The 18478-nt window shown below is 34.6% G+C and overlaps 1 protein-coding gene across 4 annotated transcripts in view; it reads right to left on the bottom strand.

Annotated features, from left to right (window-relative positions):
- Nucleotides 1-18478, bottom strand: part of astn1 (astrotactin 1) — a 410547-nt gene that overhangs the window by 305998 nt on the left and 86071 nt on the right. For all 4 annotated transcript variants that reach the window (XM_003197882.7, XM_021467632.3, XM_017351897.4 and 1 more), the window contains exon 2: nucleotides 4179-4366. In XM_003197882.7, the coding sequence (XP_003197930.4) occupies nucleotides 4179-4366 (188 nt within the window). The remainder of the gene's footprint in view (nucleotides 1-4178; nucleotides 4367-18478) is intronic.

Below are 18478 nucleotides of genomic sequence, written 5' to 3'. Positions count from 1 at the left end.
TATGCCCTAAAGAGTCTTCGCTCCAATTGTTCTAAGGGGAACTACTTCTGGGATGACAGTAGTATAATGATCTGAGAGAGGAGAACCGTGAAGCCAGGAGGCGGAACCGCTAATTGACTGAATCCGAACAAACATTATCTTTTCTTTCATCTCACACACAACTCTAGCCTCTTTAATCTGTGTAATATCTCTCCACTGGCTCAGGTCTCACAGAATCTGTTACACCAGGTCGCCACAGAAAAATGAAGCATTATAATATTAGTTTACAGATTAAAACAACAATAATTTTACAGCTAATAAAATATATTATATTTTACAATTTTATGTAATTTAAATTTATTTTTAAAATGTAATTTAGTCCTGCTATTTAGATGCTAATTTAAATGCTATTTAGTCCCATGGACTCAGTTTATTTTTGTTGATTCTGCAAACTTTCCCAGAGATGGTTTGCAGCTGAAAAGGCATCTGCTGTGTAAAACATGTGCTGGATAAGTTGGCGGTTCATTCCGCTGTGGTGGCCCCAGATTAATAAAGGGACTAAGCCAAACAAAAAATGAATGAATGATTCTACAAACACTTTTATGCTGCGTTCACACCAGATGTGGCATGTTCAGATAAATCGCACTATTCGCACATAAATAGACGCGTGGACACTTTGAGCTTGCTAGCTTCATTCCAGTGTAAAATTCATTTCATTCAGACGTCAAATTCATTTCACAACAGACACAGATTTGTGTCTATAGCATCATGGGCAGGGCTTGTGTCTGCCCAGTGACTCTAGCTTCGATGCTAAATGGCTAACATGGATTTTATTAAAATAGTAGCTGTGCTTTATGAAGGCTGAAAAACAGCGTGGTTTCATTCGGCGCAGAGTTTACTAGATCCTTTCAGTAGTGAGTTCATCAACTCCTCCTGAAAATACACCTGGATGATGGAGGCTTTCAGTGGTGCTTCGGACTGAGCCGAGTGTAGTTTGATGAACTGTTGTCTGGTGTCGGCAAGGGGACAAACAGCCCCCCGGGACACAAACAACAGGCACTTTGTCTTAATGACTTCTCTACAAGAGCAAGCTTCTGATTAGTTAAGGCGGCATGAATGTCCGCTGAAGTTTAGATTTTCCAACTTGAGCGATTCAACGCACAAAATGCTCAACTCGCACTGCTTCATTCGCGCAAATTTTATAATTTGCGTCAACCGTGCCGCAGGATGTGTATTTGCATCTTTACATTGACTTAACATATAAATAACTCACGCTTGATGCTCCATCAACGTCTGGTGTGAACACAGCATTAAGCTGTTTTGGTTTTAAACTTTTAGAAACTTTTTGGCAGGCCTTCATAATTTCTTTTTTCTAGTTTTCAAATGATTTCATTCATACAGTTGAAGTCAGAATTATAAGCCTCCCTGAATTTTTAGCCTGCTTGTTTATTTTTTTTTCCTAATTTCTGCTTAATGAAGAGCAGATTCTGTTTCAAACACATTTCTAAACATAACAGTTTCAATAACTCATCCCTAATAACTAATTTATTTTATCTTAGCCATGATGACAGTAAATAATATTTCACTAGATATTTTTCAATACACTTCTATACAGCTTAAAGTGACATTTAAAGACTTAACTCAGTTAATTAGGTTAACTAGGCAGGTTAGGGTAATTAAACAAGTTATTGTATAACGATGATTTGTTCTGTTGTCCATTGAAAAAAAAAATGGCTTAAAGATGCTTAAAATGTTGTCCTTAAAATGGTGATTAAAAAATTTAAAACTGTTTTTATTTTAGCTGAGATAAAACAATTAAGATGTTCTCCAGAAGAAAAAAAACATTTTCAGACATACTGTGAAAATATCCCTTCTCTGATCCATATCTTTTGAGAAATATTAAAAAAAGAAAAAAAAAGAAAAAATACAAAGGCAGTCTAATAATTCTGACTTCAGCTGTACATATTCCTATCAGTGAATGTTTTACTCTAGTCACAATCTGGTTTCAATCTAAAAACCATCATACAAATACTGACAAAATAATAATACTAATATCAACCAAGAGTGATATATTTATTGTGTGAAATTGATTACTTAAATTACTGTCCTAAAATAAAAATAAAAAAACTCCAACATGACTAACACTTAGCATAATTACTGCAAGCCCAGAACAAATGAAAAACAATAGTGCCGTCAGTTACCAGTTACCAAGGAGACAACACCGTCAATTAAGATGACTGATGTGATAAAATGTGAAAAATACTGTGTGGAGCAGGGAAAAAAAGGTAAATAATGCATTTATTGCATGTCATTTCCAATAAAGCTGTTATTTTCCCAACTTATTCAGCAGTGTGAAATTATTATTAAATTGTCTGTATTTAAATTTGAGGTATGAAATTAGACTTAAGATATTGATATGATAAAATATTGAAAATGTAAAAGTGAGAGTGAGATCCACTCTAAATGGGAAAAAGTGTTGAATCCACATGCTCAAAGTGTTGTTTCTCTGAAGCTTCAAAAGATCCGTAAAGAGACAAATCAATAGTTCTTAAATTACATTAAATACTTCTGAAGAGACATGATTATCATGATCATTGTCTTTAACATATAAACATTGGCCATTGCAGACAAGACACCTCACCTCACTAACACATACTGACATGAAATGCAACAATAAACCTCACTAATTCTAACACATCAAGCAAACACGCATGAGCTTCATATACTGTACAATTCTGAATGCTTTGAACTTTGTTCAATGTTTATGTCAGAATAAAAGGCCAAATTAAATCAGTTTATACACTCACATATAATTTTTTTTGTAACCCAACATTTGGTTGTCCATATTTGATTCAAATTGTGATTGAACTAACACAGCGTTTTGTTGGAGAGTAAAGCAATCGTGTCTCTTCAGACTTGATTTAATTCCATTTGTATGGACTTATTTTTGATCCTTTCATAAACATTTTGAAGCACTGAAGTTTTAGATCAATATACTTTTTTCGTATTTGATTTGAAAAGAGATGAACAAATGACTTGTAAGTTTGGAATTATATAATGTTAAGTAAATGATGACAGAATTTTCCTTTTTGGAGTAAACTAACACGGTAAGGTTGCCCAAACTCTGTCCTGGAGGGCCGGTGTCCTGCATGGTTTTGCTCCAACATTCTTCAACACACCTGCTTAGAAGTTTCTAGTAAACCTAGAAAGAACTTGATTAGCTGGTTCAGGTGTGTTAAATTGGGGTTGAAAATATGCAGGACACCAGCCCTCCAGGACCGGGTTTGGACACCCCTTGGCAAAATGATAATAGCACAGAGAAGATAAAGTCACAGAGTTCCTTTCGTTTTTTTCAGCTGACATACAACACAAATCTGAACAACCATCAGAATCCAAGTTCTCACATTTCAAGGAACAGATGATGAACTACAGCACACAATAACAATAAACAGGAGGTTTTCACCCATTAGTGTAGATGCTAATATAGTCATGTACCCTTTTCACACGTTTAACGGCCATCAGCATCTTAAATCCTTGAAAGCTTTTAATAGTTAGAATTTTTTTTTAAGTATGTCAATTTATATGTATTTACGAATAATGTTATCAGTCACACATTTTTTCCATTTTCTGAATGCCTTGATAATACTATTGCTGAGGTTTTTCTTAATAATTTGAGCAAACAGTATTGCAAAAAAAACATATACATTTATTGTACTCTCCCATTCTTTGCACTCTAAGTTTACCCAACTATCACGACATCTATTACTGAGAAACCTAAAAATGTGAAAAGGGTCCATTGCTATCTTTGTTCAACCCAATTAAATTCAGCTTTATTTGTATAGCACAAGGAGCTTCACATAAATGGTCATAGTAATTGGAACAGAGTAGTTCAGTTTTTAGTGTTTAAGTTCATTTCAGTTTAGCTCAGTCCAGTGTGGTTTAAAATAATTACTGAGAGTCCAAACACTGAAGAGCAAATTCATCGATGGGTAGCTCTACCAATCCCAAACCATGCAAGCTAGTGGTTACAGTAGAGTAATTATTATTCTTATTTGAACACATCTCTATCTCTTTTTTATCAACCTTTGCCTTTTTTGGAAGAATTTGTTTATTAACGGGATTAATATACATGAATAAATATTAAAGGATTATTAATAGAATAAAACATCAGTCACTCAAACTCAGTATAGACTACATACCATGACAGAAATGTGCAGAATGCGCAGCTCCTCTTCAGCAGAGTCACTAGCAGGGTAAGCAGTGGCCGCCGGACCAGGCAAGTTCTGACTGCCGTCCTGATGGTGAATGTGGAAAAGCAAAGTGCCATTTTCCAACCACTGCTGTCGCCAGCGCACCAGAGGAATGTCTTCAGAGTTCCCGGAGATCTCTGCCAAAATAAACAGAAGAAAATTTAAAAAGTTAAATCAAAAATGTTATGTTGCGTTGAGGAATATGTGATGGATGGCAGGATAAATCAGAAATGCTCCTGTCATGCAAATATATGCAGTGTGCTGTGACTATACATTATTCATATCTCACTCCAGAATTTTTTAGGGATATCAAAGCAATCCCTATGGCATTTGAACTTTACTGTCTAAACATACGTGATCGGGTTAAACAGCCTCAGGTTTGGTTAATGAATGCAAAGACAGAGCTTGTCGGGGAAAAAAAACACATTAACTGGAATAATGCCACTAGACATTACATTAATGGATGATTAGGTGAAGATATATGATGATATATGAGCTTTCCTTACATTCACTGCACAAAGCAAACCAACATATGTTCTTGGCATTGCAAAAAGTCTGTTTGATATGTAAGGACAGAGGATTTCAATAAGCCTTTGAAAGAGAGTAAAGTGACATTTCATGACAGTTTATTGAACTATTGGGCAGGGCAAAACACTGGATATGTGCTTTTAATTTTTAATAACTGTTATAAAATTCTCTTTTCATTTTTTTATTTTTTTTGATTAAGCATTTGTTCTTAAAAACTCTGATGCACACTTGAAACAAATGAAAAACAAAGCTTTTGACCTGCACTTCTTTGTATGCATTGGTGATATTTTACACAAAGGGGAGGCAGACATTGCCTTTCAAAACAGCGCTTGCAGACTGAAAATCAGTGGAGAACCCCTGACCCACTTTATGAGTTGTATATGCACAGGCACAAGCCAGAGTGACTCTGCACTTCATCACTAGACGCCATACACAGTCCCAGGGGTCTGGTGTGGTACAGCACCTTTATTGATGAAACAGCACGTATGTTACAACACAAACAAAGCCATGTTACAAAGAATAAATTGCTGCTGTTTGTTTGTTTCCTATAAGGGTATTTCTTTAACCATGAGCAATTCTGCCCCTGTGGACTTTTAGAAATAAACTCTCTTAAAATACACCTTCACACTCACACAGTTTATTTGTGTACTAAGTTGCCATTGTTTTATTGTTCTATCAAAGTTATGCCATCTGCAGAACTATCGCTAAAAATAATAAATAAAAAAAGAGGTTTCCAAGTTTAAATAAGTTTAATTTGACAATATATGTGGGGGAATAAGCTCTATTAAAATACAAATACAAAACAAAATATTAACTAATAAATAATAAACTCCATTAAAATACAGTTTCACTCCAGTTTGTGTATTAAGTTGCTGTTGTTTTATTGTTCTCTAAAAGTTATTCCCAGAACGATGTTGTTTCACGTTCGTAGAGCTAAATAAATAAATAAATAAAATGTTTCCAGGTTTGAAAAAAAGTTTAATTTGACACTGAATTTGAGGGGAAAAAAACTATCGTTCTCTAAGTTATGAATGTCTCCGGAACAATGTTGTTTCCACATTCATATAGTGAAAAACAAATAAATAAATGCATAAAAGATTTCCAAGTTTAAAAAAAAAGCTTAATTTATCACTAAATTTGAGGAAATAAACACTGAATGATCTATCTAAATTACCTATTAAAACACTGAACAAAATACTAAATAATAATAATACAAAATATTAAGTAATAAATAATATACACCCTTAAAATACATGGTTTTGTTTGAGCATTAAATTATTGTTTTATTGTTCTATAAAAGGGATGAACATATAAAACAATGTTTTTCCACATTCATATAGCCAAATATATAAATAAAAATAAATAAATCAATTTGACTAATTACTGAAAATGTTGCTGAAAATAACTTTAAGAGAATGTTCATGAGTAACAAACATTCAAGAATCCAAAAGTTAGATTTAGCTTAATGTGTTTAATTAGCTGTTAGAAATTTGACTTTGAATTTAATTATTGTCTTGACAGGCAATGCGATCTGTAAAATAACCTGAAGGCTTTCCATTTCACAGGCTGAATCCTTCCTGTGATCACAGATTTTTTTCTTGATGATGGAGTCAGTTCAATCAACCTAACCTATTCAGTGCTGTAACAAATCTGCAATATCAACCAGCAGAATAAATATCTTGGAGAGGTCTTTGTAATGTTTACATTCTCAGGTATAATTTATAATTTATATATAATCGAGTTACAAAAAAGGAACGCTAATAAATAATTAGTCAAAGAGACAGACAATGGCAAGTTAGTCAGGTTATCTGGAGTGCAATTACCAAAAGTACTGTAGGCCATTGATGCAGGTTGTGTCATTATCAATGTACTCAAAACTGAAATTTGAAAATTCACGAACAACCTCAATTTTACCTAAAAACAACATCTGGGCTAAAATATAACTTTGATCAGAATATCATGCAGTCCATTTTTTGTTTCGTTTGGGAACTGCGCTCCAGATTAGGAAATGAGAAGTATAAAATGCAGAAATATAATATTTGTGTTAAGTAATTTATTTCAGGATGCTGAGCAGAGTGTGTATATATTTTTGTTTTTGGCTAACTGAAGACCTAACCTGGAGTCACCATCTTCTGCATATGCTTAGTCATTGATTTTGAATATGGGCCTGCAATGTAAAAAAAATTGTTTGTCAATATTTAAAAATTAGGCAGCACGGTGGTTGAGTGGTAAGTCGTCTCACAGCAAGAAGGCCGCCTGTTCGAGTCCTGGCTGGATTAGTTGTTTTTTCTGAGTGGAGTTTGCATGTTCTCCCAGTGTTTGCATGAATTTCCTCTGGGTGCTGTGAGTTTCCTTCACAGTCTAAAGACATGCGGTATAGGTGAAATGAACAAACTAAATTAGCCGTAGTGTAAGAGTGTGTGTGAATGTGAGTAGTATGGGTGTTTCCCAGTACTGGGTTGCGGTTGGAAGGGAACCTGCTGCATAAAACATATGCTGGAATAGTTAGCGGTTCATTCTGCTGTTGGATAACTGCTGCCCAGATAAATAAGGGACTAAGATAAAGGAAAAGGAATGAATGTAAAATAAAAATAAAAAAACGTTTTGAATAGCTCTTGATTTGTGGGTTTCTGTTTATTTAAACTGAAAAAATGCATTAAAGGGCCTTGATCTCTGTTTTGAACTTTCAATGTTCAAAATGTGACTTTTTTTAGTATTTTAGTTTTAAACAATGTCTTCTTGACTAGGTTGAATGTGTAAATCCCACTACAAAAATGAAGTTAGTATTTCTGCTATTTTATGAACATTTTTCTGTACATTTTGTTTTTGCACAAAAAAAAAAGTCAAGTAAAAAAAAAAACAAAACAAAAAACAAAAAAAAAAGTCAAGTCAACAAAAGCGACTTTTCAACATCAAATGTTGTTGGAACAGAGATCAAGATCCCGTAATTAAATTTTAAATGGAAACATAAACAGAAAACACCCTTGACACTTAAAAGCTATGGTTAACTGTCTGTTTAAACAAATATGTGCTGTATATCCTGACAAGAATTTTCCTAATGTCACAGAGTGCAAACCTACATGACCAATAGTTGAGATGTGGGTGAAAAAGAAATTCATGTTTGCTCTCAGAAGTGCAAGCTAACATTTGAAGACTTGCTAAAATACCCAAAGATAGACCTGCAAAGCCAGATTGAGGGGATTTGAGTGAATGTTTAGGTCTTAGTCGTAACACAGAATATGCAGAGCTTGCTAAGCTCAAATTTTTACCAAATATGTTAGGCCTAATTTAATCTACTGTATGTAAAGAATATTTATCTTTGTGTGAATGGGTGTGTTGAGTGCCACCTTTGGTTTTTTGAATATACTGTATGCTTTATTAATGCTACACAGTGATATAGACAACACCCAAACAATGTAAAGCTGCTCTTCTGTTGTTTTATTTAATAGAAAAAGGCATCAATTCAGTTCTACTAGATATCTATGTCTGTGTACAATGAAACAAAAAAGATGATTAGAAAGGCAGATGCAAGTAAAAATCTTTAAAGGGCCCTTATCATGCAAAATCAACTTTTAGAAGCTGTTTGGACTGAACTGCATGTATCAACAGTCATATCAGAGTGAACACAAAAAGTCTGTTTTTTATGTTAAATTAGGATCCAAATCATGTGATTTTGATGCACACCACACTGATGTAGCATTGATTAATGTGTACATTTTGAGCTATGTAATTTATAACTGCTGGAATCAGCACAGCTGCATAATGTACACCACTACAAACGAGGATACTTTAATCACACAACAAGAGACCCAGATTGTGGATGGTAAATCAGGCTTTTTTTCAGAGCTTGACATTAACACCCGCCAACTTGCCTAATGCGGTTAGATTTCACCTGTGGCAGATTAAACAGACAACCCCACTAGCCATTTTGGCTCATTTAAAATATATATGTTTTAAATTGCCAGTGCTGCCTTGTACCTAAATGTTAGAATTTTAGTTTAAGACAGTGTATCAATATGTGTATAAATGTGACCTTAGAATCATTTTCTCCAATAATTATCATCCTTTACAATCTAATAATAGCCTGGACAGATTGATATGATATATATATATATATATATATATATATATATATATATATATATATATATATATATATATATATATATATATATATATATATATATATATATATATATATATATATATATATATTTATATTTAAAATTTGTGGCAAGGAAATAATTAGTTTTGTGTCCCTGCGAAAAAAAAAAAAAAAGTAAATTCGTAGTGTTGAGCTTTAAAAAGTAACTAATTGCAATGTGACACTATGAAACCACAACTCATTTGCTCATGCTCATTGAGCAAGCTCATACACAACACACAAAAAATGTGTACAAATGTAAAATATATTTTCCCAACAACAAAACTGTGGCTAGTGAAAATTGCGAGTGGCTAGTAACATGGGAAAACTTCTAGCCAAAGTGGTTGGTGATCAAAAAAGTTATTGTCAAGCCCAGCTTATTTTGTACAGTAACTTAAGTAAGCTATAATAGATCTCTATACAGCAGCATTGTTACCCTTTTTTTGTAAGCATCCAGTCACATTTGTGTCGATGCAGACGTGCGTTTAAACGTTGTAACAGCATTTGTCTGTGGGTCATTCATCTTAATGTGTCTGAGTTGCAGTCATTTTTTTCTGTGTTTATCCTGACATTTGACCCTGGTTATCCTTGAGGGAAATGTCTCAAGAGTGGGTGGGAAGAACGTACTTTGAGTGGGTGGGCAGAATTGTCTCATTTTCATTTAAAAGTGCAGAAAAATCTACAATTTTCTCTGACCCATTTATTATTTTTTTAATTATTCCTTTTTTTAAGAAGGCATAATAAATTACCAGATAGGTATTTTTTCCTGAATCTTCACATACACTTTCTGAAGATACAAAATACATATTTTACATATTGCAAAATGGCCTAAATTGGAGCCCTTTAATTATATATTTTTTTTGGATAAACTCTCTCTTTTAAGATTAGACTATTAATGCCCAATTACCCAAATATCCTAGACTTCGCTCTTCTCTCTTTGTTTTGTTTGATCTTTTTAGCTTTTTATTTTCTTCAGTAATTCTACCCATGAGTTATTAATTTATTTATTTTTTCATGCTAGCCACTGGCTGTGGAAAATGTGAATAAAAAAAAAGGTGTAAATAACTGAATGGCTGCTACTGTGAACAGAGACCCGGTCTTTAGTTTGAAGCCGTTGGGCCATCTGCCATCTTAATGCTGATTGTGTTAAATTCTCTTTTAAATGCATTTTGGGCAACAGCAACCCCAAAATACCTATTTGAATGCAGGAAAGCACAAACCAAAGGGAAAGATGGAAAGCGCGAGAGAGGAAAAGAAGAAAGAGTGGGCTAGGGTAAAAAGCTAGTACTATTCATCTCACATCCTGATGCAGTGTTAGAACCTGCCCTCCCCTCTCTTTCACAGTGTCTGTGCTTACAGAGAGCCACAGACTCAAATATACAATCTGGCCTTTGGCTAAATACAGCCATTTACAAAGCCTCTGCCTCTGAGGAAGAACTTTCAGAGCCGGCCAGAGCGTTTGGCATCATATGAATGTTCATAAAGCAGATAGAACAAAGGCTAATGTCTTGAAAATGCAGAGAGTGGCTGTGTGCCATTATGTGGGATTCACATTTTTATTGAAAAAGTTATCTTTAAACAAACTTTGTTTGTTTGTCATTTGTTTTGTTTTAAATAAATGCATGCAGGCACGAAGACTAAGGTTTACAATCAGCTTTTGTTCTGTATAGATTGAAGTATTATTCCTACACCCATGTATGCTAGTAAGCAATTATTATAAACAATTATGTGCTAATTGCCATTGTCTGAGACTAGCCATGCTGTGTTCGTGCAAAAGAACTGGCATCCATTACAGTGCAATTATCACAACTATGTTTATCCTTCTTTTAAATTCCTCAAAAGTAAAAAAAAATAAAATAAAAAAAGATTTAGAATTTGATATACAGTACTGTGCAAAAGTCTTAGCCCACTAGTATTTTCACCAAATTAAATCCAGTTATTGCTATTTTTTTCTATAGCATGTCAGTTTGTAATAATTTACATTTACAAACATTATTTTTTTTTCATTAATTGTAATTATAAAAAGAAATGATTGTCTGCACAATGAGTCTGAAAACAGCCAGTGATCCAAACAATGACATAAGCTGCAGAACTAAGTACATTTTATAGTTTGGGAAAAGAACAATTTAGTGATGAGTGTTTTCCAAAACCATAGTTTCTCTGTCGCAAATCTATCACGTAAGTTATAACAGAAAACATTATTGATAAAAAGATGCACTCGCTTTTCATATTAACTGAAATATATGTAGACGACACATATAGGGCCCGTGTTTCTTTTACTAATATTGAGAATGTTCCATATTCTATTCTAAAACATAAAATCATTTAGCTAACATGTATTTTAATCTAATATATAAATCACATAAAATGTTAATGGTTATTTACAGTAGGCTATTTATTCATTCATTCATTTTCTTTTCGAAGAACCAAAAGTTGATTTAATTCAAGTTAATTGATAAATGAAAATTTATATATGCATTAATTTCTAAAACATTCTTATTTTACAGTATTTTTACATAAGCGCCTACAACTTTAAACAGTACTGTAGCTTTGCAGGCAGGTTTTTTTTTTTTTTTTTTTTTTTTAAACATCTTCTAGATATTGCCAAAGTTCTTCTGGATTTAGTTTGTTTTATTACCTAATGTCATTCCAGACAGACAGGATTAGGATCAGATCAGATCTCTGTGTGTAGCACTAGCTGTAGTCAGACTCCTTGTCCAGAAAATAATTCCACTGTATAATTGCAATTAATGACAAAAATAATGTTTGGAAATGTAAAATTATATTTTAAACTGACATGCTACAGAAATAACCCACTTTTTCCTCTTTTTTTTTTGGTAAAAAATACCAAGACTTTTGGCCTAAGACTTTGCACACTACTGCACTTTACTAAAATCAAGCAATGCCTAATTTACAGTAGATTCATATATAAACATTTTATTTAATTAAATGTTAAATATAAAATATCTTATGAATTCAAAATGTTCTCTATTTAAAATAGTTTCATTTATTTTTTTTCTTCAGCTTAGTCCCTTTATCAATCTGACTAACTTTAAAAATGTATTTAAAAAACAGTTAAACAAAACCAGTACACATTTTTTAAACATGTGATACTCTTGTATAAGCGATATACTGAATTATCCAAGACTTGTACATTTTTAATTCATGCCCACATACTATTAAATTCACAGTTGCCTTCTGCAGTTATCACAGCGTAAAAGAAACAAGAAGTCAGAACATGACAACTCAACTCGTGAGACGATTTGTTCACAGCAGATCAAAGTTTTTCTTCACCAGCCTGTTTCAAGGTATGTTTCCTCTGGTGGCGAATTTTCCCCCTGAATAGGAAATCAGGTCTACGCAATCAGTCAAAGTCAGTTGTATTTTGTAAACCTATCCAACACTCCAAACATTAAGCCCAATGGCCAGCAAATTGTTATTTGTTAAAGATTCAAAGCCATGTTTAATATTTCATGTTGGATAATTAGCCTTGAGACTGAGCACAGCAGACAGAAATGGGTGCCTTCAAGGTCTTTCTTACATATTATTTCAAGAAAACTATTCTGCGTACTTTGTTCTTTAATTATCAGAGGGCAAATATAGGCATTTTAAATTAATTGGTAAGCAATGATGCCTGAATATTTTTTTCTATAACATGGGTTTTGTAGGCAGAGAATGCAATTTGTGACAGAAATGAACACCTATACTGTCTGCCATGTGCAAATAAAAGATAGCAATGTATAATGAATAGAAATATGCATACAAATACGATACACACTTACTAGACTAACTGATTTAACTGTCACCACACAAACCCAAGAAGAACTAAAGTCTTAGATGAGCCGTTTTTCCATGGCCTGCAAAGACTTTGGGCTGGCCATCAGTTTGAAGAAAACAAACGTCCTAAGCCAGGACTCTGCCACTCCCCCAGCCATCACAGTAGACGGCTTCCATCTTGATGTCATCCATCAGTTTCTACACTTGGGTTCCACCATCACTGACAACCTCTTCCTAGATGCTAGAGTTCGACACAAGGATTGGGAAGGCAGCCTCTACTCCAGCCCGCCTAACAACTCGAGTGCAGAAAAACTATAGGCTGAAAACCGCAACAAAGATGGCAGTGTACAACACCTGCGTCATCAGCACTCTGCTATACGGGAGTGAGACATGGAACACCTTCCACCTACTAAGTCTTTGCCGCATCCTGAGCATTACCTGACAGGACAAAGTCACCTAGGTCGAAGTTGTAACTCGTGCTTGCCTTCCCAGCATGAGCACCATGGTCCAACAACATCGCCTGTACAGACTTCGCCATGTACGCCGCATGAAGGGTGGGAGATTCTCAAAGGACATCCTCTACAGAGGATCCAGGAAGAGAACCACAGGGTGCCCTATTCTGTGATTTAAAGATGTTTTAAAGAGAGACATGAAAGCCCTTAACATAAACACACCGTCCTGGGATAACCTTGCAGCAGACCGCCCGAAGTGGAGGTGCACCCTGACCAAACAGCTCAAGTCAGGTGTAAAGAACATGATGTGTGCGGTGGAGGACAAGCAAGTTCGTCGAAAGGTGCGGAACAACGACAGCCAGGGAGCCACCTATTGATGCGACTTCTGCTTCAAAGAATGCCTCTGCCCTATTGGCCTCTTCAGCCACCAACAACGCTGTCTCAGACAATCAGTCCTGGCTCAAGATAAGAACTAGGATACATCATCCATGGTCAACACTGACCGACAGAGGCCTACTACTATATTTTATTGGGGGGAAAAATAAATACTGTAAATATATTGTTGAAATACTGTATAGCATTAAATCTTTTGAGGAACATTTATTCATACACAATAAACAACCATTATAAGGTGTTCTATTTCATGTTTGCTCTTACAATAAAAACAAAACAGTAGCATATTGAGATATTACTAACACATATTACTGGGAGATGAGGATTGACAGTTGAAATGTATGCATTATATCAGGGGTGGCGAACCCGCGGCTCGCGAGCCGCTTGCGGCTCTTTTACTGCTCTTGTGCGGCTCAACCTCTCGCGCGATTTAACATACATTAATCAATTGACTAACGCCCCATTCACACGGGGCTTCTGCGTCTCTTTCTGCTTTTGTGCGGCTCAACCTCTTGCGCGATTTAACATATAACCAATTGACTAATGCCCCATTCACACGGGGCTTCACGTTGCTCGCTGCAGAAGCTGGGAGTAGCTCAACTTTTCAAGCGCTTACGGACGCGTTAGCCAATCAGATCGCTGTATGCAAATACACCTGCTAGAAAGTGGCCTATTGCTGACTGAATTTTATTTTCTGACGCTTCCATTCAGACACGCCTTCAGTCAAGGGTTGACACTGAAGCCCCGTTTGATTGGGGCGCAACACGAGTGACGTGCAGTTCGTTAATATCAATCGTCATGGCAGAATCAGGAAAGCGTACAGCTAAGCGTAAATACGAAGATGAGGGCAGAACATTTTTATCTGAATGGGATTTTACACTGAAACTAGTGAAATCAAAGCATCGCTATGTTCTTACTGACACACATGTGAAAGAGTTACTACGAGTAGCCACAACTGAATACGAGCCAGACCTGAAAAAGATTGTGGAAACCAAGGAATGTCAGGTGTCCCACTGAGTCAAGTAAAATGAGGTAGGCTAATTTAAATCCATGAAAACTATTGCGTTATATAATTAGGTGTATAAGTTATTGTGACAGATATACTGTTGTTTGCACATCTGTTGTGTGGCTCTTTGCAGTGATAAAGTTTTTTTTTTGGCTCATCATGCCAAACAGGTTCGCCACCCCTGCATTATATAAATGTAATCTGCTTATAAAAGATTCATTGATTACATAAGCTGTTACATTTTTCTAATTATGCTTGTGAATAAAACCCTTGTTGTGTTTGTTTGTTTGTTTGTTTGTTTGTTTGTTTGTTTGTTTGTTTGTTTGTTTGTTTGTTTGTTTGTTTTATATATAAATATAGAGCATACAGAGCATAACTCCTTCCAGAATGGTATTAAACCTAGGACTTATTCTTGATGACCACTTTTTTACAAACCCGATTGCCAGAATTGCCTAATTGTGCAGATTCACTGTGTATAACATCAGCACTTCCTATCAGAACATGCAGTTAAACTATTCAAGTAATCACAAAAACAAAACAAAGCAAAGCTGAACCGAGGATATTTTGCTTTCTTGGTCATTTAAAGTGATTCTATTTTCCTCATGTATATGAATAAATTTGAATAAGAATTAAATAAATTTAAATGTACTATAACATAGTATTTATTCTGCCAAAACAATTATTTATCAAATATAATAATAATAATAATAATAACAACAACAACAACAACAACAACAACAACAACAACAACAACAACAACAACAACAATAATAATAATAATTATAATAATAATAATAATAATAATAATAATAATAATAATAATATTTAGCTATACCTTTAACTATTTTCACTTCATCTTTTCAGTGATATGTTTTTGATATGGCTTAAAGTTTCTTTGTAAAAAAAACACAAAAAAAAACATTCTGACATTATAAACCTATACATTTTAATGCAGCATGAAGCGTTACTGGCCTGATTAGATTTTGAGATCAAATACAATAAGACAGGCCTCAATGAATCTATCTTCACAAAATGATTTTCTGATATGGTTTATGTGAAACAGAAAGTGCGTTATAGTTTCTATCAGAGGTTATTCAAGGATTTTAGCCTTAGTGGGGCTTTGCACTATGATGAGATTCTGTAAACGGTTAGTCTGAAGTTTTGCTGACCAAACGGTTATTACTTCAAATAAACTATCCAAGAGAGAACACATACTCACAGTTTAAAGTCAGGTGCAAACTGTGCCTTTTTTGTCCTTTATGATTGTTTCTTGTCAGATTGAATGATAGGCTCCCTCTGACAACAGTGTGATACGCAGTATATCATAAGTCTGACAGCACTGGCTGTTTTATGTCATTAATCATGTCACATTCACACGCTAAATTGAAATGGAATCACTCAAACCATGTGAGCAGTGTTTTACATCTACACATTTTTAGATGGAATATGCTAATATTTCTCTTAGAGTTTCTCATAAAAAATACATAGCTATGAATACCAAAATCTAAATTTAAGTAAAAATTATTAGCTCCTGTATGAAATTTTAAATCTTTAAAAATGTTTCCCAACTGTTGTTAAATGGGGAGATTGTTTTTTTCCCATCACATTTTAAAATATAATAATTTCAATTACTAATTTCTAGAAACTGATTTTTTTTTTGTCTTTGCCATGATGACACATGAAGTCATCATGGCAAATATATTTTGAATTACATTGAATATATTACGTGCATAATATTTATCTACTTACTTCGCAAGATACTACAACTTCAAATCAGAAAGTGTTCGGACAATATAAAACATGCAAATAAAACAAAGAAAGTTGGAATTTCCAAATTTACTTTGACTTGTATTTTATTTTAGACAGTATGAGCACAAAATATTTCATGTTTTGTCTTGTCAACTTAATTTCATTTTAAAGAAACATCCTTTCTTGTCATTCAGACTTGCAACAAATTCCTACAAAAAGGTTGGGAGAGGAGATATTAAGGCAGGGCTAGTAATCAGGTAAATTGGTTAAATGATGTTATTTGATACAGGTGATGTCAACAGGTGACATTTGATTTGGTACGAAAGAAGCATCCAAGAATGGTTTAGTCCAGGGGTGTTCAAACTCGATCCTGGAGTGCTGGTGTCCTTCATATTTTAGTTCCAACCCCAATTGAACAAACCTGAACCAGCTAACCAAGCTCTATCCAGGTATACTAGAAGCTTCCAGGGAAGTGTGTTGAAGGAGGTTGGAGCTATGCAGACCACCAGCCCTCCAGGACTGAGTTTGGACACCCCTGGTCTAGTCCATTAGGAGCAAAGATGAGCTGAAGATTACCAGTTTTTCAACAAATACATAAGAACATTTTTGAAGTGTTTGAAAACAATATCCTCACGGAAAGATAGGAAGACAATTGGAAATCGTAATTCATCAAAAGGAATATCACCACATGGGCTCAGGACTACCTTGGCAAACTTTTGTGAAGTGCCACAATACATAGTTACATCTACAATTGCTAGAGAAAACTGTTCTGTGCCAAAAGAAAGCCCTATGTGAGAGGGTGCTCGCTGCAGAGACATTTGAGGACAGCTGAGCTCCAGCGAGGGGGAGCATGAGCTGTCGCTCCTCCTGTAAGCTGTTTTAATGCGTACACCAACCCCACCCCTAACCCTACCCCCAGTGACATCACTCGTAGAAGAAGTGCAAAAAAGGTGGAGCTCAAGCTTAAGCTCCCCCTCGCTGGAGCTCAGCTCTCCTCAAATGGCTCTGCAGCGAGCACCACTTGCCCTATGTTAACAATGTTCAGAAGCACCTAAAACTTCTCTGGGCTCAGAGGCATCTGGAATGGACCATCATAAAGTGGAAATGTGTACTGTGGTCAGATGAATACATTTGTCAGGTATTTTTGATGGAGAAATGGACACTGCTCCAGACCAAAGAAGAATTTCTTAATTAGTTAAAATTATGAGGAACACATTAAATAATGTTTCTTGTATTGTCTGCAATGAAATTCAAGTAAAAGGTAATTTAGAAAATCACTTCTTTCTTCTTTTTTATTTGTGTTTTCCATGCTGTATGTATATATATATATATATATATATATATATATATATATATATATATATATATATATATATATATATATATATATATATATACTGTATATATATATATATACACATACACACACACATTCATTTTATTGTCAGTTTAGTCCCTCTATTAATCCAGGGTCGCCACAGCGGAATGAACCTCCAACTTATACAGCACATTTTTACGCAGCAGATGCCCTTCAAGCCACAACCCATCTCTGGGAAACATCCACACACACACTATGGACAATTTAGCCTGAGAGAGAGAGAGAGAGAGAGAGAGAGAGAGAGAAATAAAAAAAAGTACTGTGAAATTTCCCTTGGTCTGTTAAACTCTCCTTGAAAATATTTGGAAAAACATCATTTACTGTTACTGACTTTACCTGTACCCCTAGAATTATCTAGAAATACCATCAATATGTTAAACTTAAGCACTTTTTACCTTATATACACACTTGATCACACATTCCATGCAAACAATCCTATCCATAAGTTCCCTCTTTATTTTGTACTTGTTCCAGTAGAAATACACAAAATACCATAAACAAAACATCAATTCACCAGAGAAGCCAATTGCATAAGACATTATAACTGGTTTGCACAGCATGCATTGCATCAGAATATAGTTGTACTTTGCCTTGTTGTGCTGGCTGATTTATATTAAGCCCCAGGTTTAAAACAGCCGATGATTACCTTTTTCATCTAAAAAACTGATTTAAGTTTCAAACTGAAATCAACAACTGTAGAGCCACTACAATAAAACTGCCGGATTCATATACTTTACATTTAGAAACACTCTATAAATAAGCACCACCAACCCTCCAATGTCACCTGCAATCTTTTTTTTTTGAGTCACTTGGAGTGCTAAA

Source organism: Danio rerio, chromosome 2 (genome assembly GCF_049306965.1).
Source record: "Danio rerio strain Tuebingen ecotype United States chromosome 2, GRCz12tu, whole genome shotgun sequence".
NCBI lineage: Eukaryota > Metazoa > Chordata > Actinopteri > Cypriniformes > Danionidae > Danio > Danio rerio.
Note: the sequence above shows the minus strand (reverse complement) of the source record. Positions and strands in the feature narration are given on the sequence as shown.